Source organism: Entelurus aequoreus, linkage group LG10 (genome assembly GCF_033978785.1).
Source record: "Entelurus aequoreus isolate RoL-2023_Sb linkage group LG10, RoL_Eaeq_v1.1, whole genome shotgun sequence".
In the NCBI taxonomy this organism is placed as follows: Eukaryota; Metazoa; Chordata; class Actinopteri; order Syngnathiformes; family Syngnathidae; genus Entelurus; species Entelurus aequoreus.
In genome coordinates, this window is record NC_084740.1 from 3,273,522 (window position 1) to 3,294,592 (window position 21,071).

The window sequence follows — 21,071 nt, forward strand, 5'->3', positions numbered from 1 at the left end:
CTAAGGTTGCACTTCACTTCACTTAAAATGTGCTGAACTGGAGTGGTTGAACAGAATATAAGACCATGACAGATACTTTTCTGTATGATACTTTAAACTGTATGCCATTTACAGTATCATGAACAGGGGCGCCGAAAAAGGGGGGGGGGTAAAGGAGACGGATTCTAGGGGCCCATGATGGAGGGGGGCCCAGAGAGGCCCCTAATGATGATGAAATTATAATACAGAAAAAATAATGACACTAAGTTATTAACTAACATATAATCACACATGTTTTATTTTCCATGTCCTGGTAACAATACATGCATCAAAAAATGTTGCTGCTGTGTTGGGGGCCCTGTAAAGATTCTTTTCATGGGGCCCAAAATCCCTAGCGGCGCCCCTGATCATGAATATTTAATGGCTGTGTGGTAGGGGTGCAGGATTCATCTTGAAAGATAGTGATCTCGATTCAAACAAGTATATGATCCCATTTTGAAAATCCTCCATATGCTGCAATGCATTGACACATAAATGCTGCCATCCAGACAAATACACAGTCTGATGCTCTTTTTACATTGTATTGTTGTTCTTAACGTGCTAACAGCAGTTATTTGATTCACTAATGCATGCACATTTCACCGCAGTCATCACTTGTCACAACACAAACTTCCTCATTATGCACCAGTCACAGTTAAGGAGAGCAAGTTGATTGAAGTTCTTGAAAGATGTTGAGAAAAGACAGGAGGCAGGAAGTCGACAGGGAATACTTTTTATTATCGGAACTCTGCCTTATCTCTCTTCTAAACACTGTAGTTGTCAAGACACCTAAAAGACAAAAGCACACTTCATGCCGTCACAGCAAAAGGGAATGTGCTGTTTTGTTTTCTGAAAGTTTATTGAGTGAATATATGTTTTGTGAAGGAAATTGTTCCACAGAATTGTGATCTCAATTATTAGCAGAACAAATTGTGATTCACATTAGGTCTGGTGTGATGTACTGTGGTTGTAGCCCATGACGACACAACTGTACTTAAAATCACAGTTTTGATAGATGGTAAAATGGCAAAAGTTAACTAAAAAATAAGTTGTTTTTTTATTTGTATTTTTAAGTGTGTGCTGACACAGAATTCATCCAAACTGAAACTGTGGAACAGTTTCACAGGCTCATCCCACAGAAGATCAACATGGAATTTGATAATACAAATGTCACCTTGTCCATGCACAGCCAGAAAAAGTGAGTCAGCACATTGTAATTCCCTGATTGAGATATTTCAAACAATTTCTTGACTGTTTTCCCACTTGCATAGGCACCTGAACTGGACTCTGAAGTCTTTAAAAGTGTGCTATGGACGTGACAATGAGCAGCTTCCCCTCAAAAGCTTTACCCCAGAGTTGAGCTTTCCCCAGAGCAGCTTGGAGCTCCTTTTAGAGGGTTAGTGCACAGCTGTGTGCCAGGTGTAAAGCAAAGCGAGATGGTTGATGATTGACAACTATGAATAATATAAATCTTTGTCTTATGTATAAACTGGCAGATGGACTTCTTCTTTCTCAAAGCAGACAAAGAATTATCTGTGTAAACACATTCAAGACGTCCTTACAGGCAAATACATTTTATTATTCTCTGTGCAAAGCTTCAGAGATCTGCACCTCATATTTAACTTGTTCTGTCATGTTTTTACTTTTAGGTTACATCCGTTGACATTTCCGGCTCATTTACAGTCAACACTTGCATCATCCACTATCGTCACCAGGAGTTCTTTCACTGGCTGAATCTTATTCCGGGTGGACAGCAGATGCACAGGAAGGCGTCACGTCGAAAAATGCAAGTGGCTATTGGAAGAAAAACTATTCATATTTTTTATACTTGTATTTTTCACACAAATATTTAATCTGTGTTAGTCTTGTTTGTGTAATGCTCATTTCGTCTTCTATATTCTTGTGCATAGTCTACTAGATTGTTTGTCCACCCTCCTTTTTCTTAGGCGCCTGCCCCACCTCGATGCCCCTGTGATGATTTCTTCCTCTGTGTCTAACCTCAATGTGTCCGTTCAACTGGGAGACACCACACCTTTTGCCCTAGGTTTCCTCTCAACCCATGCAGGTACCCTTTGCTGCTTTGTGACATTCGTTTTTACAAAAAAAAATGTTAAGGCATACTTTTGCTGATTGATTATCTTGCTGTTATTACTATTTATTAAAGATACACTGCTTTCAGTTATGCTTTGATAAAAATGTTAATCCACTTTTCATTCATATTTTCTGTATTTTGCATCTACAGAACTGCAGCATCTTTTAGACTTAAAGGTTGACCAAGACAATCCAGAGTCCCGAAATGTGCACCAGCGGGCCTCATTAAACTTGGACAGTTTCTGGTGGCGTGTGGGTCAAGGCTCTCATATCCAGCAAGCCCCTCACCCTCCTGGCAAACATGTCTGGGGTGAAGCACTGATTCTAGATTCTCTCTGTCTCCAAGTAAAACAATAAACTCAATTCAAGATGCATTCATTGGGATGTTGAATTAATAAATAATGATGACGGTGATCTGCACCTCTAGGGTAGCTGGAATCGACCAAGCATGGAGATGAATGGCAGCCCTCCTTGTCTGAACGTGGAGTCCAGCCTGAAAGGATTCCAAGTGGAATTTTCAGAAACCTGCGCTTTGTGTTTATCTCGTCTGATGTCCCTCATCTCCCCTCCCAGTGAAGTGGGGCCAAAGCTCTTAGATGAGTCTACCCCTACTGGCTACGGTGTACAACCACCCTCATCCACGCAACTGTTTTTCAAACTGGAGTGTCATTTGGAGGATGTTAATGTTTTCACAGTCACTGACCTAGCTGGTAGGTTTAAGTTTTAGCCAATGTGTATTGTTTTCCTACGAATTAACCATTTTACTTTCTTTTTAGGAGCACTCTCTTTGCGGATGGATACTGTTGGAATCATAAGCTGTGCAGAGAACTCAAAGGTGTCTCTACATGGTGTTGGATTCTCCGTGATCAAGACACTCACAGAGAACATGGAGACATGTTGCTCTGCTTTTCAGATGGCCAACCCCCTACTGAAGCTCACAACTACAGCTCTCTGTTACCACCTCACCACCCACACACTGCAGGTGTCCGCACATTGACCAGTGCCTTTAATGTAACAGTGTTGTGGTTTTATCATTACAGTATATTCAAGGGTTTACAAGAGTTGTTTTTTTTATATTATTTTAGGTCCAGTGTGAAGAGGAACTTGCTGTTGTGTGGACACCTTCAGATCATATGTTCTTTTATCAGCACATGACTCAAGCACTGTATTGTTGGCATATGCTTTGTGGAGAGTCAGAAGAGGACCACACAATCAAATCTGAGGAATCAGAACAGAGAAGAGGGTTGAGTTTGCTTGTTGAGTTGAGTCACACTTCTGTAACCGCCCATGTTGGCGAGCAGAATTACATTCTTGTTCACACAGAAGCTCTTTCCGTCTCCAAGCACACAGGTTCAATGCAAGTGTGCTCTCCCTCTCTTGTTTTTAACTTTGATGGCCACAACATAGTCTCCTTTAAAGGATTGAATGTGGAGACACACGCCGAGTTGCCTGAGATGCAACTGCATAGGAACAGCTTCCCTTTCCTTAAGACTCCTCATAACTGCGTCTGGGTTTTGACTTGCCCATTCCTGTCTCTTGAGTTCCCCTATCAGTACAATTTCTCCAATACCTTTGACAAGGCCATTAGTGTGCAGAAGTGGTTAAAAACTCTACACCATCCACCAGGACCGGCCTTCAAGGCCCAGCACCGCCTACCACCAGATGTTATCTTCAAAATCAGCCAGTTCTCCTTTGTCTTCCTGGATGACATTTTTGAGATCAAACTTAGAGACAACTATGAGCTGATGAAGGACGAGAGCAAGGAAAGTGCAAAGCGTCTGCAGCTTCTAGATAAAAAGGTGGCTGATCTGAGGAAGCAGCATGGAGAACTGCTGCCTGCTAGGAAGATTGAAGAGCTGTACAGTTCACTGGAAAAAAAGCACATTGAGATCTACATCCAACGTTCACGGCGCCTTTACGCTAACACGCCCATGAGGAAGTCCTTGCTGACATGGACTGTGTCTAACCTGGAAATTGTCATCCTGGCTGACCAGTCTCTTCACGGACCAGATAGTGTGAGAGAGCAATTGAGGGACATTGATAGGATTAGTCCCTTCCCAAAAGATGGGCTTCCTTTGGTGATCCAGTGGTGCCGTGCTTTCAAGTTTAAATTGACAGCATTTTTGGGTTAGTTGGACCAATTATTTTCAAGAACTGTCTGATGAATGTCTCAAAGTTTACAAATGTGCATGTTTCTGCTGTGCCAGTGAGAATTCGGGACTACCCTCGCTATCTGTTTGAGATCCGCGACTGGGACCTGTCTGGGCGTCTGATTGGGACTGAACAAGATGGACAGGCCAGGGCTCATCGCAAAGCAATTGTTCCACTTGGTGCCCCATGGGGAGACGCTGCAATCCACAGGAATATGCCACCCCTCAAGTTCTACTATGACTTCAAATGTGAAATGTTTTTCATTTTTAAATGGTTGCATGTACCCAGTTGTTTGGTATAACATTACAAATTGTTGAATTTAATTTCGCTTACTAAATGTTGTCTATTTGCAGCCAACATCTGCCTGTACACTATTGTTTGGGGCCCGTGTTGGGACCCTGCATGGAACCTCATCGGCCAGGCAGTTGACCTTCTCACTAAACCTACAGTGGACCCATCACCTCTTCTCGCTTGGTGGGACAAAAGTCGACTCCTGCTGCATGGACGCTGGGTCATGGACATTGATCAGGCTAATTTACATCAACTTGCCACAGAGGTACAACTATCCACTGACAAATTTGAGTTAATTAACATATGACTGAAGTCTTATTTGTCCCTATGAGTACTACCCGAGCTTTTACTCACACCTGATGTGGTATGAAAACTTTGCGTTCTTTAAGGATCCTTACAACACAACGGAGAACTTGCATTGGGAGTGGAATAAGCTGAACTTTGATTGGAACCCTGGCCAGTTCATTTTTAAGGGAGATTTAAATGTAAATGTTAGAACAGCATCAAAGTAAGTGAGGCCAGTGCATGTTAAATCACAAACACATCTCTGTTTGATGAGGGACTACTTCTTGGTATAAGTTTGAATATTAGTTAACATGTTTTTTTTCATTATATTAGATATGACGACATCTGCTTTCTACACCTGCCAAATTTGTGTATGACCCTTGAACTTCAGTGGCTTTGCCATGGCAACCCCCATGACCACCATGCAGTCATGCTCTGCTGTGCAGAGAATGTTGCAGATGTAACCTCAGAACAACCTCATGATTCCTACAGAGCTTTTCGCTCTGAAAATCTCAACCTCTCCATCACGATGGACCTCAACCAGCACTGTGGCCCAGGTGTGTATTTGTGTATTATGTCTATGAATGTTCTTAGTCATCCAGGTCATTGTAATCTCAGGGCATTCAATCGATCGCAACTGTACCTTTTGGTTTGTCTTGGAAGACTCTTTGCCTCTCATCCTAGAGTAGGCTTCATCAGTTCGTGCTCATAGACTTAGATTGGTCAAATCTAGTCTAGCGGCTAATGCTGGTTTTGGCACCTGCCACTAGACTAGATCTGACCAATCTAAGTGTATGAGCACGAACTGATGAAGCCAACTATTTGTGCATTAATTTAAAATATTGTGAGGTGTGATTTGAAACTAGCGCTTCACTCTCTTTATAGAATCCTTACAGCCCAGAATCTTACTGTACAGCAGCACGCTACGTTGGATGCAGAACTTTTGGGCCACGTGGACGAGTGTGTCTCGTCCCATCTGTAGAGGCAAGCTTTTCCAGAGTCTCAGGCCGATACGTAAAAAGCTGGGTCAGCATTACAAGCAGATGTCCTACACAGCGGCCTTCCCACAACTTCAAGTAAGAGTGTCCTAGCCCAATCCCCATTTAGTTCTATAGAGTAATTCATTATATAGAGTAATTAAACAAATCTGTACTTACAATACATGGTAACATTTGAATGCTTTTACTTTGGATTCTGTGTCCTTTAGGTGCATTATTGGGCTTCCTTTGCCCAACAAAGAGGTATCCAAGTGGAATGCAACAAAGGTCATGTCTTCACTCGAGGGGCACAGAGACTAATTCCACAGGGTATAGATGTTGACATTTGCTTTTCTTTAATTCTTTTCAAACATTTTCTTAAATTTCCCAATGTCATTGTTTTTACGTAGATGCATGTGTATTCTTTCACAGCTGGCACTGTGATGAGAAGGCTGATCTCTGAGTGGAATGTGACTCAGATGGTAAGCGACCTGTCACACGTGACCGTGCACTTGATGGCCTCTACTTGGGATGAAACAGCGGACCACCAGATTAATGCTCAAGTGAAGAAGACTCACCTGCTCAGCCTGTCCTCTTTGAGTTACCAGCGACAGAGTAACCACATAGAAGAGGTAACATTTTAGGGATGGTGAAGTAGTGGCCATAATTTACTGTAGTGTTTTGCGTTGCCTGTATTAATTTTTATGCATTCTTTACAGGAAGCAAACCTCAAGGACGAGACCAATGCCACTTACACTCACAAGCTGCGTCTGGTGGACCTGCGCGCATCTTGGACTACTACTAATAGGAATATAGCTTTTGGGCTGTATGACGGTTATAAAAAGGCTTCTGTCCTGAAGAGAAACCTCTCGACCGAAGCATTAAAGGGTCTGCGGATTGACACACAGCAACAGGCTAAAAAGCTCAGGCGCTCCCCTTCCAACTTCTCTCCCACCGCTGCCCCCACTACACCGGTTGTGTCCACTGCCAGTCGAGCCGAGAAAAGTCCACATGAGGGTGATGACTGTGCTTTTGAAATTTAAAAGACATAAACATTAAATTATTATGTGCTCATCCACTCTGCAGGAACATCAATGCTCCAGAAGCTCATTGAGGAAACTGATAAATTTGTGGTATTTTCCGAGGAGGACTCCGGTGTGAGTGACCAGCTTTGTGGCATTGCAGCCTGCCAGACCGATGACGTCTATAACCGCAACTGGTTTATTGAGTTGGTCAACTGCCAGGTAGCTGCATTAACAGTACACTGCACTAGTTACATCTGATTGTTCACCAGTGCTGTTTTGTTGTGATGCACCAAGATGATGCTCCGGGGCACAGAGACGGCCGGCTGTGTTCTGGTGTCTGCAGCTAAGGCGCAGTTGCTCCAGTGTGAGCACCACCCAGCCTGGTACAATGACACTCTAAAGCAGAAGACCACCTGGACCTGTCTACTGGACGGCATGCAGTACTTTGCCACAATGGAGCCCAACCCGTCTGAGCAAGAGGACAGGCAGTTGTGGCTGGAGGTAGGTAAACATGCCACTCAGTCAGTGACCAGATTGGTGGTAGATACTTATTTCTGAAATAGCCACACCTTATTGTCTAGTGCATGTAAAAAGGTCTGTGCTACTCATTCTCCTCGTGCTTATCCAGTGGCAGATGAAGAAATTACACCTGCACTCCTTAAAGGCCTACTGAAAGCCACTACTAGCGACCACGCAGTCTGATAGTTTATATATCAATGATGAAATCTTAACATTGCAACACATGCCAATACGGCCGGGTTAACTTATAAAGTGACATTTTAAATTTCCCGCTAAACTTCCGGTTGAAAACGCCTTCGGATGATGACGTATGCGCGTGACGTAGCCAGTGAAACAGGAGTATCGGTAGCCCATTGAAGCCAATACAAAAAGCTCTGTTTTCATCTCAAAATTCCACAGTATTCTGGACATCTGTGTCGGTGAATCTTTTGCAATTTGTTTAATGAACAATGGAGACTGCAAAGAAGAAAGTTGTAGGTGGGATCGGTGTATTAGCGGCTTGCTGTAGCAACACAACAAGGAGGACTTACTTGGATAGCAGACGTGCTAGCCAACGCTAGCCGCCAACCGCATCTGTGGTCAGGTGAAGTCATTCGTCGCGCCGTCGATCGCTGGAACGCAGTTGAGCACGGGTGTTGATGAGCAGATGAGGGCTGGCTGGCGTAGGTGGAGCGCTAATGTTTTATCATAGCTCTGTGAGGTCCGGTTGCTAAGTTGCTAAGTTAGCTTCAGCGTCGTTAGCAACAGCATTGTTAAGCTTCGCCAGGCTGAGAATTATTAACCGTGTAGTTACATGTACATGGTTTAATAGTATTGTTGATCTTCTGTCTATCCTTCCAGTCAGGGTTTTATTTCTTTTGTTTCTATCTTCATTTGAGCCAGATGCTATCACGTTAGCTCAGTAGCTAAAGAGCTTTGCCGATGTATTGTCGTGGAGATAAAAGTCACTGTGAATGCCCATTTCGCGTTCTCGACTCTCATTTTCCAGAGGATATAGTATCCGAGGTGGTTTAAAATACAAATCCGTGATCCACAATAGAAAAAGTAGAGAGTGTGGAATCCAATGAGCCAGCTTGTACCTAAGTTACGGTCAGAGCGAAAAAAGATATGTTTTGCACTGCATTCTAGTCCGTCACTCGAACGTTCCCCATCCACGAATCTTTCATCCTCGCTCAAATTAATGGGGTAATCGTCGCTTTCTCAATCCGAATCGCTCTAGCTGCGTTGAAAACAATAGGAAAATATGAGGAAGTGAACAACTGACTACGTCACGCTACTTCCGGTAGGGGCAAGGCTTTTTTTTATCAGAGACCAAAAGTTGCGAACTTTATCGTCGTTGTTCTATACTAAATCCTTTCAGCAAAAATATGGCAATATCGCGAAATGATCAAGTATGACACATAGAATGGATCTGCTATCCCCGTTTAAATTAAAAAAATTCATTTCAGTAGGCCTTTAAGTCAGGATACGATTATATCCACTAGTACACAGCCTGATATGCAAGGTTACTGAAGAGCATCTCTCAGCAGTGTTTTACTAACTTTGCTTTTCATTATGTAGAGTCTGACTTACTGCTACCCCATATAGCATATATGATAGCTGTATGGGTTAGGTATCCATACTATTTTGTATGACTTTGAGTTGTGTCCAGGTAAAAAACATAGAAGAGCACAGACAGAGGAACCTCGACTCAGTGCTGGAGCTGATGGAGTGTGGCCAGGCGGTGGGAGGAATGGTTACCACCACTACAGGTTCTGATGCTAAACACAAAAAAATCTATCTCAACAGTCATAGCACTCCCACAGTGAAATGGGTGAAATGTCTTTTATGTTTGCAAAGACTGGAACCAGCCAGCCCAGGTAAATGAAGCACAGCAGGTACAGCGCATCATCTCCCGCTGCAGCTGCCGGATGCACTACATCAGCTACAGTCATGACATCAACCCAGAGCTTGCCACACAGATTAAACCTCCCGAGCTGAGGAATAACCATGAAAAAGAAGATCTACTGAAAAAACAGGCTGGTGTGTGAATGTCACCCATATAGTTTATTCCTTTTCAACAACTCATGCTTATTCCCCAGGTGCTGTAGACACATTTACCCTCATTCACCATGACTTAGAAATATCTACCAACCCTGTTCAGTACGCCATGATCCTGGACATCGTTAACAACCTCTTGTTGCACGTGGAGCCCAGACGCAAGGTAAGCAACTACTTCTAACATCATCTTTCCCAGTGCTATATATCATTTCCTACTGGTGGTCTTTTTTTGTCTGTGCCCTATGTATAGGAGCACAGTGAGAAAAAGCAGCGTGTACGTTTCCAGCTGGAAATCTCTAGTAACCCAGAGGAGCAGCGCAGCAGCATCTTGCATCTCCAGGAGGCGGTCAGGCAACACCTTGCTCAGATAAGACGGCTAGAAAAGCAGATTTACTCCAACATCAGGGTAAGTTTAAAACTGTGTAGGTTGTACAATGGTCCTAATTCAGGGGTCTCAAACTCAATTTACCTGGGGGACATTGAAGGTTGAGTCAGGGCCACACAGAGTATGCACTTCAGAATCTTGTTTTAATCATGTGACTAAAACTACTACTCCCAGCAAATATAGTGACCCATAGCTATGGTAGGCTTCAAAGGAGCCATATGTAAGAATCTGGCCAGAAATGGTACTGCAATCACATTTACAATTCTGTAGTCCTCTGCCCTTCTCCCACACTGATGTTGCCAGATACGCAGCCAAATCTCTAACCAACACATTTTACACACAAATTAGGCTATTTTCAGGAAGAAGTACATCATGCCTGCATACGATATCCCAACAATTGGCAATCATATGGTTATTGTCAGTACGATCAGAAAACAAAGACTAAAACAAACTACAACCAATGCTAGCAATGGTTTTGCTGGTGAAAATAAGTAGAGCATGCTTACCAGCCTCATGTATGCCCAAAACTAAAGAGGAGACATTTTACCAAGGTGTGCCTTTCGGGCAGTGTTTTTCAACCTTTTTTTGAGTCAAGGCACATTTTTTTCATTGAAAAAAATCCAGGGGCACACCTCCAGCAGAAAATGTTAAAAATGAAACTCAATAGGCTATATTGCCAATATAAAGTCGTTCTCATCAAATACCTGATGTTGGATACGACTTCAAACCATAACCATCCATGCATCAATCATTCTCTTGTCTCAAAGTAGGCTCACGAAGCCTGCTGCCACCTACTGATATGAAAGAGTATTACATGGTTACTCTGCTGATCTCCAGACAGCACAGACACTCTAAAACGGAACATTATTTGCGGATTATAATTATTGGTTTGCAAAATACATATTTTTGACCAATTAGGTGGAATTGCATCATTTCGCATGGCACACCAAACAATATCTCGTGGCACAGTGGTTGAAAAACACTGCTATAGGCTACTGTTTCAAGCATTTCAGATTGCCGTATAACTTGGTACAGGTAGTCCACAATATGCAAACACAAATGAGGAATTCTTTGATCATGTGATTTGGCTGTCTCCATATGTTTCACGTTGCCATGGTGACTAATGTTGGAACGCATTTCCTCAGCGTATCAGCATATTGAGAAGGAAATAGGCACTGACACTACCCATATCCACATAGCTTTTATTTGTCAAAAATATAAGTTGCCCTGTCAGTTGGATGACACATGGACATACATGCTAACTAGCATAGCATGTACTGTATGTCCATGTGTCATTGACCGGGCTAGCATGTTAAGCATTCGCTGCAGGACCATACAGACAAGATCATAGACTGCACTGGACAATATAGTTTACTTACCAAATGTCCATTTCCATTTATTACAAGTAATTAGAAAACGTAAAAACGTAACTTGCCTATCAAGGAGTAAATTAGCAAGTTTGGCATCAGATGAAAAAAATCTTCTCCGCCTTCAATGGTCTCCATCTCCATTTATACCCCAATTAGTTACTTTTTACTTTTTAAATTCGATCGCAATTCTGTACACTGCTGCTGGAATTTTCATTTTAATTTTCCTGAGGGAACTCTCCTGAAGGAATCAAAAAGTACTATCTATCTTTCAAAAGCATCCCCGATACAAATCCTCGTTTTGTTCCTGGCTTTGTCATGAATAATTTGAGAATGGTAACTTTTAGATTGACTAATATCTGACATGTTTAGTAACTTTACATTTGCGAGTGACAGGAGCTAAACAAAGATGGCGGTGTGTGTAACTGGCAACCTGGATGTGACACACTCATAGACTTTTCTAAATGGGTTAAACTTGTATAGCGCTTTTCTACCTTCAAGGCACTCAAAGCGCTTTGACACTATTTCTACATTCACACACTGATGGCGGGAGCTGCCATGCAAGGCACTAACCAAGAACCATCAGGAGCAAGGGTGAAGTGTCTTGCTCAAGGACACAACAGACATGACCAGGGTGGGGAAGCCAGGGATCGAACCAGGAACCCTCAGGTTGCTGGCACGGCCGCTCTCCCAACCACGCCACGCCGTCCCAAATTCGAATTGGTCAAACGGTGGAGGGCGGGGCATCGAAATGAAAACAATAACAACATTTCGAGGTTTTGAATCTAATTTTGAAATGAGCATATCCCGACTGAACTACTGTTATCAGTTATAGAGGTATTAGAAAAGAACATGATTTATTAATGCCTTTTGACATATCAGGACCATTTCATGATGACTTGACATGCAGTTATTACATATGGCTCCTTTAAAGGCCTACTGAAATGATTTTTTTTTATTTAAACGGGGATAGCAGATCCATTCTATGTGTCATACTTGATCATTTTGCGATATTGCCATATTTTTGCTGAAAGGATTTAGTAGAGAACATCGACGATAAAGTTTGCAACTTTTGGTCGCTGATAAAAAAAAAAGCCTTGCCTGTACCGGAAGTAGCGTGACGTCACAGGTTGAAAGGCTCCTCACATTTCCCCATTGTTTACACCAGCAGCGAGAGCAATTCGGATCGAGAAAGCGACGATTACCCCATTAATTTGAGCCAGGATGAAAGATTTGTGGATGAGGTACGTGAGAGTGAAGGACTAGACTGGAGTGCAGGACGCATCTTTTTTCGCTCTGACCGTAACTTAGGTACAAGCTGGCTCATTGGATTCCACACTCTCTCCTTTTTCTATTGTGGATCAGGGATTTGTATTTTAAACCACCTGGGATACTATATCCTCTTGAAAATGAGAGTCGAGAACACGAAATGGACATTCACAGTGACTTTTATCTCCACGACAATACATGGGCGAAGCACTTTAGCTACGGAGCTAACGTGATAGCATCGGGCTTAACTGCAGATAGAAACAAAATAAATAAACCCCTGACTGGAAGGATAGACAGAAGATCAACAATACTATTAAACCATGGACATGTAAATACACGGTTAATGCTTTTCAGCCTGGCGAAGCTTAACAATGCTGTTGCTAACGACGCCATTGAAGCTAACTTAGCAACGGGACCTCACAGAGCTATGCTAAAAACTAGCTAAAAAATTAGCTATCCACCTACGCCAGCCAGCCCTCATCTGCTCATCAACACCCGTGCTCACCTGCGTTCCAGCGATCGACGGAAGGACGAAGGACTTCACCCAATCATCCGTGCGGTCGGCGGCTAGCGTCGGATAGCGCGTCTGCTATCCAAGTCAAAGTCCTCCTGGTTGTGTTGCTGCAGCCAGCCGCTAATACACCGATCCCACCTACAGCTTTCTTCTTTGCAGTCTTCATTGTTCAGTAAACAAATTGCAAAAGATTCACCAACACAGATGTCCAGAATACTGTGGAATTTTGCGATGAAAACAGAGCTGTTTGTATTGGATACAATGTGTCCCAATACTTCCGTTTCAACCATTGACGTCACGCGCATACGTCATCATACATAGACCTTTTCAACCATAAGTTTAGCGGGAAATTTAAAATTGCACTTCATAAGTTGACCCGGCCGTATTGGCATGTGTTGCAATGTTAAGATTTCATCATCGATATATAAACTTATCAGACTGCATGGTCGGTAGTAGTGGCTTTCAGTAGGCCTTTAAGTTATTATAAATGCAAAAATGTTATATTTTGACACTTTGTTCCCTAGGAGATGGTGAGAGATACTTGTGGTTGCTTAAAGGAAGTTGCTCTTTTTGTGGTCCAATTTGTTTGTTGTGCACAGTAATTGTATTTATTGTGTGTTCATATGTGCTGGTGGTTGGCAAGTTTTAGACCCCTGTGTTAATAGTTTTTGGGCAAATACATATCTGTCCCTTTTCTTATTCTATATGTGTCACCATTTTGTAGACACAAACTGAGGAACTGAGCATTGAGGAACTGAATGATATCAACATGCGACTGCAGAACCAGCTAAACCAGGAGAAGAACGACATGCAGATGAAGAGCGAAGAGCTCAACATCCTCATCAGGTTATCACCTCTGTACTGATTATTCAACAGAGGCGGCACTCTGGCCTAATGCAACATTTCATCCTTTTAGGTGTTTTAAGGACTTTCAGCTACAGCGGGCGAACAAGCTGGAGCTGCGGAAGCCACCGGAGGATGTGAGTGTGGCACGGAGAACCGAGATCTACTTTGCGCAGGCCCGCTGGTGTTTGACTGAAGAAGATGGCCAGCTCGGCATCGCTGAGCTGGAGCTACAGAGATTCATGTACAGCAAGGTTAGAGTTGTACTTCATATTCCAGGCTTTGTATGTTTTCAGAAGTCTTTTTTGACTGCGTTCAACTTTTAGAGTTTGAACTGTCAGCATTTAGGGAGCGGTTGAAAATACTTTTTCCTTCAAGAATATCTTTATTCCTACAAAAGTCATTATCTTTTACTTAAAGTATGATAGACGTGTAAATAGAAAAAGCTGAATAATAGAGCTGGAAGAGAACAGAAAGCTAAACATATTCAAGTATGAAAAAAGCAATAGTAGAAGTATTAGTTGAACAGCTCATAACAACCGCTGTAATAGTGGAACATTTGTAGGTGGGTATATACAATATGGTAACGTGTATATTTGCCTGTATTATTTGTCAATTCAAAATTGTACCCCACCAAGAAAATCTCCATGGCCTTGTTCACACTGCAGGTGAATTTAAAAAGAAATGTCTATATGTGACTTGCAGGGCTCGAATTTGACTGCGGCAAAAGGCGCGACAGCTCTCGTCATTTGCCATAAGCCCTACAAAATTGACCAACATTTGTGGCAAGAACATGCTGTGACTGCCCTTGACTTTTTACTTGTTAGTGGACGAGGGATGTAATAAACGGTATAATGATAATTTGCGGGAAAATTCCAGACGGTTAGTAATACCTTCTAATTTTTTAATTACCGAAAAAACGTCATTTATTTATGCATTTTAGGCAACACAAAGTCAGGTGCATGCACACTGGCGTCATTTGGCTTGATAATCATGGCGGACGAAGCACGCGGACTTTGCTCCTGAGATTTCCCCTCGGAGTAAACGGAGCCAAGCGCTTGGTTTAACGACATTTTCCCTCGCTTCTCGCCGTGCCTTTAAGAGGTCACTGCTGTGTTTAGATGGAGACAGGTGTGGACAATATTGGAGACACTTGTCCGCACACTAAAAGTATACAGCGAAGGAGAAAACTATATGTTGTGTTGCAGCAGGTGATGTGTCGTGAACGTTGTCACAACTTGTTTATAAAGTATTTAGTTTGTTGACTGGGATGTTCACTCCTCCTTTTTTAAATGCAAACTGTGTCAGTGTTCAAAAAACATAAATACTAGCTAAAATGTTTTCTTTATTTTTGTTGGCCAAATTGTTGTACTGAACCAAGAGAAGAACAAAGCTTGTTTATTAGACTTCATCTTCCATAGCCAAACGGCTTTGTGTTTTATTTTAATATTAAAAAGTAAACGCCATGTTTTTTTTTACATTACTTGTTTTTTCATGTCACAAATGTATTACTTCAAAAAAACATTCATGTGACACAGCATTTTGTTAATGTTTTATTGTGTATACCGGTAGTTAATACCTATATGACATATTTCTGCTCAAACTCTTAATGGATCTGTCCCGATACAGCATTTTCATGTACATATAAATGTACATAACTTAAATGATTTTTAAAAAATACCTCCCTCTATCAAAATGTAAAAATAGAGATAAAGGCATCATGAAATGACAAAAAGCTGACAAGTTTATATTAATAATGAGTTAAAAACAAGTATATGTATGCGTGCATGCTTTGGAGCCCATGCCTGGAAAGAAAATAATGTTAGCCTTGGTGCCCTAAAATATGAGACCTCCTCTAAGGCAACACTTGCCTTCACCTTAAAAAGTTACAATTCGGGACCTGGACCCGTATTTTTTTTAATTACGATTTTTTTTAATTTTTTATGTTTATGTCTCCATATTTAACATACATAACAGATTTGTTTGTGTGTTAGGAATAACAGTACAATTGTGAATTTTTTTTTTTTAATACAAAGTTTCTTTTGTATGTGGTCGTAAATCCAATTTGTATTCTTGATCTCAATTTTACTTTCCGTAAAGGTAAAAGAAATGATGTAGTGTACAAACTTACTTAACAAAAAATAATTGTGGGATACTTCTGTCGTGGCATTATTTGTATTAACTTATTTAAATGTTGTGATATATTTAAGTGTTTGGTACACCCGAGCCGAAGCAGGAGTACATAGAAAGAAGAGGGACGACAACAACAACAACAACAATATGACACCAGTATTAATTCAAAAACTGATTAGTGAAGTAGACAGATAACACAGTATTACCATTGAACATTTGTACACTATAAGTGAAAGAACAATAATACCGCCATCAGTGTGTGAATGAGTGTGTGAATGTGGAAATAGTGTCAAAGCGCTTTGAGTACCTTGAAGGTAGAAAAGCGCTATACAAGTATAACCCATTTATCATTTATTTATTTACTAATAGTAATAACAATATAGCAAACTTGTTGTGTACCCTCTGCTGGTCGCAGGCCTTCATTGCGCCTGCACAGCATGGGTTTGGGTTAAAGGCCTACTGAAATGAAATTTTCTTATTTAAACGGGGATAGCAGGTCCATTCTATGTGTCATACTTGATCATTTCGCGATATTGCCATATTTTTGCTGAAAGGATTTAGTAGAGAACATCGACGATAAAGTTTGCAACTTTTGGTCGATGATAAAAAAAGCCTTGCCTGTACCGGAAGTAGCGTGACGTCACAGGTTGAAAGGCTCCTCACATTTCCCCATTGTTTACACCAGCAGCGAGAGCGATACGGACCGAGAAAGCGACGATTACCCCATTAATTTGAGCGAGGATGAAAGATTCGTGGATGAGGAATGTGAGAGTGAAGGACTAGAGTGCAGTGCAGGACGTATCTTTTTTCGCTCTGACCGTAACTTAGGTACAAGCTGGCTCATTGGATTCCACACTTTCTCCTTTTTCTATTGTGGATCACGGATTTGTATTTTAAACCACCTGGGATACTATATCCTCTTGAAAATGAGAGTCGAGAACACGAAATGGACATTCACAGTGACTTTTATCTCCACGACAATACATCGGTGAAGCACTTTAGCTACGGAGCTAACGTGATAGCATCGTGCTTAAATGCAGATAGAAACAAAAGAAATAAGCCCCTGACTGGAAGGATAGACAGAAGATCAACAATACTACTATCAGGAGACACCGAACCAAACACTGGACATGTAACTACACGGTTAATACTATGCCGCCTGTCGAAGCCTAGCAATTGTTGCTAACGACGCCATTGAAGCTAACTTAGTTACGGGACCTTGACAGAGCTATGCTAAAAACATTAGCGCTCCACCTACACCAGCCCTCATCTGCTCATCAACACCCGTGCTCACCTGCGTTCCAGCGATCGACGGCGCGACGAAGGACTTCACCCGATCATCGATGCGGTCGGCGGCTAGCGTCGGCTAGCGCGTCTGCTATCCAAGTCAAAGTCCTCCTGGTTGTGTTGCTGCAGCCAGCCGCTAATACACCGATCCCACCTACAGCTTTCTTCTTTGCAGTCTCCATTGTTCATTAAACAAATTGCAAAAGATTCACCAACACAGATGTCCAGAATACTGTAGAATTATGAGATGAAAACAGAGCTGTTTGTATTGGATACAATGTGTCCCAATACTTCCGCTTCAACTATTGACGTCACGCGCATACGTCATCATACATAGACCTTTTCAACCGGAAGTTTAGCGGGAAATGTAAAATGTCACTTTATAAGTTAACCCGGCTGTATTGGCATGTGTTGCAATGTTAAGATGTCATCATTGATATATAAACTATCAGACTGCGTGGTCGCTAGTAGTGGCTTTCAGTAGGCCTTCAATTTTTTTTTAGATTTTTTCAAACCAATTCAGTTCGATCAAGTTTTTCCAATGTCAAATGTAAATTTGTTTAATCATGCCTATCCCTACATAACTGATTTTACTTTGTGATTGATTTTTGACTGTCTTTATAGCTCAACAAGTCTGATGACACTGCAGAGCATCTGTTGGAGTTAGGCTGGTTTACAATGAACAATCTTCTGCCCAATGCAGCATACAAGGTAAAATTGAGTTTGGAGTCAACAAAATGCAGATAAGTTAAGTTGGAAATGACATTTTGACAAAGGCGACAGTGTCTATTACATTCTCTTTATATTCTCCGCCTGGTTTCCTGTGTCTAGCGGCTAAAGGTATGTACAATGCTGGTACATTAAAAATAAGTATACTGAAGTATGTGTTGATTCCATCTTGTTTGTCCAGATAAGATCACCCACTGGCACTTGCATGCACAAGTATTGTCCAGTGACGCATGCCTGATTCATTACAATTGGACTTGCTGTCAATGTGCAATAGTGTCATTTTAAAATAGCTTCATTAAAGAGCAGAAGATCAAGCTTTTTCTCTCCAATCTATCTCAAACAGGTGGTGCTTCGCCCTCAGAGTGCATGTCAATCAGGACGACAGTTTGCTCTGCGCCTCTTCAGTAAAGTGCGCCCCCCTGTGGGCGGGATCTCTGTCAAGGAACACTTTGAAGTAACTTTGGACACTTCTAGCCACAATGTTTTGACCAAAAATGTTCACTTTGAAAATGAAAACGCTCTACTCTTGAGGTGAACGTGGTGCCACTCACCATCCAACTGATGTACCACTTCTTCAAGAGAATGATGGGATTTTTCTTCCCGGGAAGAAATGTTGAGGAGGAAGAGGTTGCTGATGAGGAAGACAAGTTCAGATTGGTTACCACGGGTATGAAACTCTGTAGGGATGCAGGATCATCCAGACGGTAAAGTGGTGCTGACGATGATGCCATCTTCTCTGCATCCAAGGTATCCCTGTAAAGACTCGACAGTCATCTGAAGACACCATAGGTGCGATGGGGTCCAGTAAAGGTGTCACTCAGGGAATCAACCGCACTGCTGGGGTCAGAAGGTCCTTCAGAAAACCTCCAGAGGTATTGACATGTATTGTGTGTGGTGTTGAAATGAATAACAGAGATGCTTAACAGTGCCTCTAATTCCCCCCCATCAGCATCCTGTTGATGACATTGATAAGATGAAAGAAAGGGCGGCCATGAACAATTCCTTTATCTACGTCAAAATTCCTCAAGTGCCGCTCTGTGTCAGCTATAAGGTAAATTGTGTCATATTGGCCATCTTACCTTTTTACTTATAATTGTGTTAACATCAATCAATAAACCTCTTCAGGGCGAGAAGAGTAGCGTGGACTGGAAGGACCTGAACCTGGTCCTGCCGTGTTTAGAGTACCACAACAACACCTGGACGTGGTTGGACTTCGCCATGGCTGTTAAAAGAGACAGTCGCAAAGCTCTTGTCGCACAAGTATGCAACATTGTGTCAAACCCAGATCATGTGGAACACCTTTCCATTTCACGCTCTCCAACTGAAAAACTCTTGTCAAAGGGAGAAGATGTCTCTCTTTCACGGCAGGTTAGAGGAAAGGACGTCATGGGAGATGCAGCAGCTTCACTAAAAGAAAGAAAACAATATTTTCAAGCCTGCTAAGTTTGAGGCAAAAATAAGGCTAGTGAGGAGGAAAATGTAGTTTGATAATGAGGGCAAATACTTAGTGATAACAGTACACCATAATGAAATACTTAGTGATAACAGTACACCATAATCAAATACTTAGTGATAACAGTACACCATAATGAAATACTTAGTGATAACAGTACACCATAATTAAATACTTAGAGATAACAGTACACCATAATTAAATACTTAGAGATAACAGTACACTATAATTAAATACTTAGAGATAACAGTACACCATAATGAAATACTTAGTGATAACAGTACACCATAATTAAATACTTAGAGATAACAGTACACCATAATGAAATACTTAGTGATAACAGTACACCATAATGAAATACTTAGTGATAACAGTACACCATAATGAAATACTTAGTGATAACAGTACACCATAATGAAATACTTAGTGATAACAGTACACCATAATGAAATACTTAGTGATAACAGTACACCATAATGAAATACTTAGTGATAACAGTACACCATAATGAAATACTTAGTGATAACAGTACACCATAATCAAATACTTAGAGATAACAGTACACCATAATGAAATACTTAGTGATAACAGTACACCATAATCAGCAGTTTTAAGGTAAGGAAACAAATGATCAAATGTTGAACACATTTTGTGTTAACAGCTCTAATACTTTTTTAACTCCTGTCCCTTTGGGGTTGCAAGGGTCCTATCTCAGCTGCACTTTGGACAATAATTTAGACTCAATGTTAATACATTATGAAAAAGTCAAAATTGCATATTAGAGGCTCTTTTAACGCTTCCATCTATATGTAAATGCTTTGAACTTCCCTTAAGGTTGCAATTGTACTATGTGCTTGTTTCCTGCATAGATGATAAAGGAGAAGCTGCGTCTAAAGCCCGCCACGGGCTTGGACCTGCGGGGGAAGACGTCTGATAGCAAGGCGGACAACAGCCTTCAGCAGCAGGAGGAAGATGAGAAGGCACGACTCCTCATAGGTCTGAGCACTGCTGACAAAACGTCCAGCAAGAAAAGCATCTTCAGTCGACGCAAGTGAGTCACTGTTGGCATCTTAACGAAATACAGGAATTAGTGGAGCAAATCAAGCCATATTTGGACTTGTGCCATTTAATCCTGCTGATTGTTGGGCTTAATTAGGACAATAATGTGGAGAAAAGCAACCCTTGGGTGCCTGTTGATTAATTAATGACCAAATACTACGTAATGTTTATTTGTGTGCCATCCAGCTGTCACTACATTTCAATTGGTGGTTGCACATTACTGCCAACTCACTTTCCTGCTGGCTCAGGAACGTTAGAAAGCACCTTCAGAACCTTGTCTATGTTGTCTGCTGTAAGAATCCTGTAATTACACAAATTGCTATGTTTTTACCAATTACAGCTTTGATAAATGCTGTCACAGTTTTGTATAATGGTGTCTGTCAGCCTGCAGTTAGAGATAAACAGACACAAGCATTTGCTTTGACCTATTAATATGTTTTGTAATTTTAACAATACAGCACTTCTTTATGCAAAGTATTTTTCTAGACTAACTTGCACAACTGTTCTGCTGAGCCAGTTCAGTTTAAAAATGTTAAATGACTGATATTGATATTTCAACTGTACAACAAAGAAATATGTTTTTTTCTGTCATCTTTTTGTGGCTTAATGTTTGTCAATAAAAGTGTTTAATTGTA

At 41.4% G+C, this 21,071-nt stretch overlaps 1 protein-coding gene across 2 annotated transcripts in view; it reads left to right on the top strand.

Moving 5' to 3' along the window:
• The window catches only part of LOC133658160 (bridge-like lipid transfer protein family member 2), a 28,547-nt gene extending 7,476 nt beyond the window's left edge, over positions 1–21,071 (top strand). Inside the window, exons 9-40 of one of the 2 annotated variants that reach the window (XM_062059839.1) lie at positions 1,093–1,216; positions 1,290–1,414; positions 1,515–1,582; positions 1,668–1,804; positions 1,929–2,083; positions 2,261–2,454; positions 2,537–2,819; positions 2,886–3,091; positions 3,195–4,236; positions 4,317–4,508; positions 4,614–4,816; positions 4,941–5,059; positions 5,170–5,393; positions 5,722–5,912; positions 6,044–6,143; positions 6,246–6,445; positions 6,533–6,830; positions 6,900–7,057; positions 7,133–7,339; positions 9,009–9,108; positions 9,197–9,379; positions 9,439–9,560; positions 9,648–9,803; positions 13,657–13,778; positions 13,849–14,029; positions 17,820–17,906; positions 18,268–18,378; positions 18,456–18,591; positions 18,672–18,796; positions 18,874–18,975; positions 19,050–19,184; positions 20,247–21,071. In XM_062059839.1, the coding sequence (XP_061915823.1) occupies positions 1,093–1,216; positions 1,290–1,414; positions 1,515–1,582; positions 1,668–1,804; positions 1,929–2,083; positions 2,261–2,454; positions 2,537–2,819; positions 2,886–3,091; positions 3,195–4,236; positions 4,317–4,508; positions 4,614–4,816; positions 4,941–5,059; positions 5,170–5,393; positions 5,722–5,912; positions 6,044–6,143; positions 6,246–6,445; positions 6,533–6,830; positions 6,900–7,057; positions 7,133–7,339; positions 9,009–9,108; positions 9,197–9,379; positions 9,439–9,560; positions 9,648–9,803; positions 13,657–13,778; positions 13,849–14,029; positions 17,820–17,906; positions 18,268–18,378; positions 18,456–18,591; positions 18,672–18,796; positions 18,874–18,975; positions 19,050–19,184; positions 20,247–20,432 (5,972 nt within the window). In that variant the 3' untranslated portion in view covers positions 20,433–21,071. The remainder of the gene's footprint in view (positions 1–1,092; positions 1,217–1,289; positions 1,415–1,514; positions 1,583–1,667; positions 1,805–1,928; positions 2,084–2,260; positions 2,455–2,536; positions 2,820–2,885; positions 3,092–3,194; positions 4,237–4,316; positions 4,509–4,613; positions 4,817–4,940; positions 5,060–5,169; positions 5,394–5,721; positions 5,913–6,043; positions 6,144–6,245; positions 6,446–6,532; positions 6,831–6,899; positions 7,058–7,132; positions 7,340–9,008; positions 9,109–9,196; positions 9,380–9,438; positions 9,561–9,647; positions 9,804–13,656; positions 13,779–13,848; positions 14,030–17,819; positions 17,907–18,267; positions 18,379–18,455; positions 18,592–18,671; positions 18,797–18,873; positions 18,976–19,049; positions 19,185–20,246) is intronic. The other variant, XM_062059840.1, reaches the window with a different exon arrangement.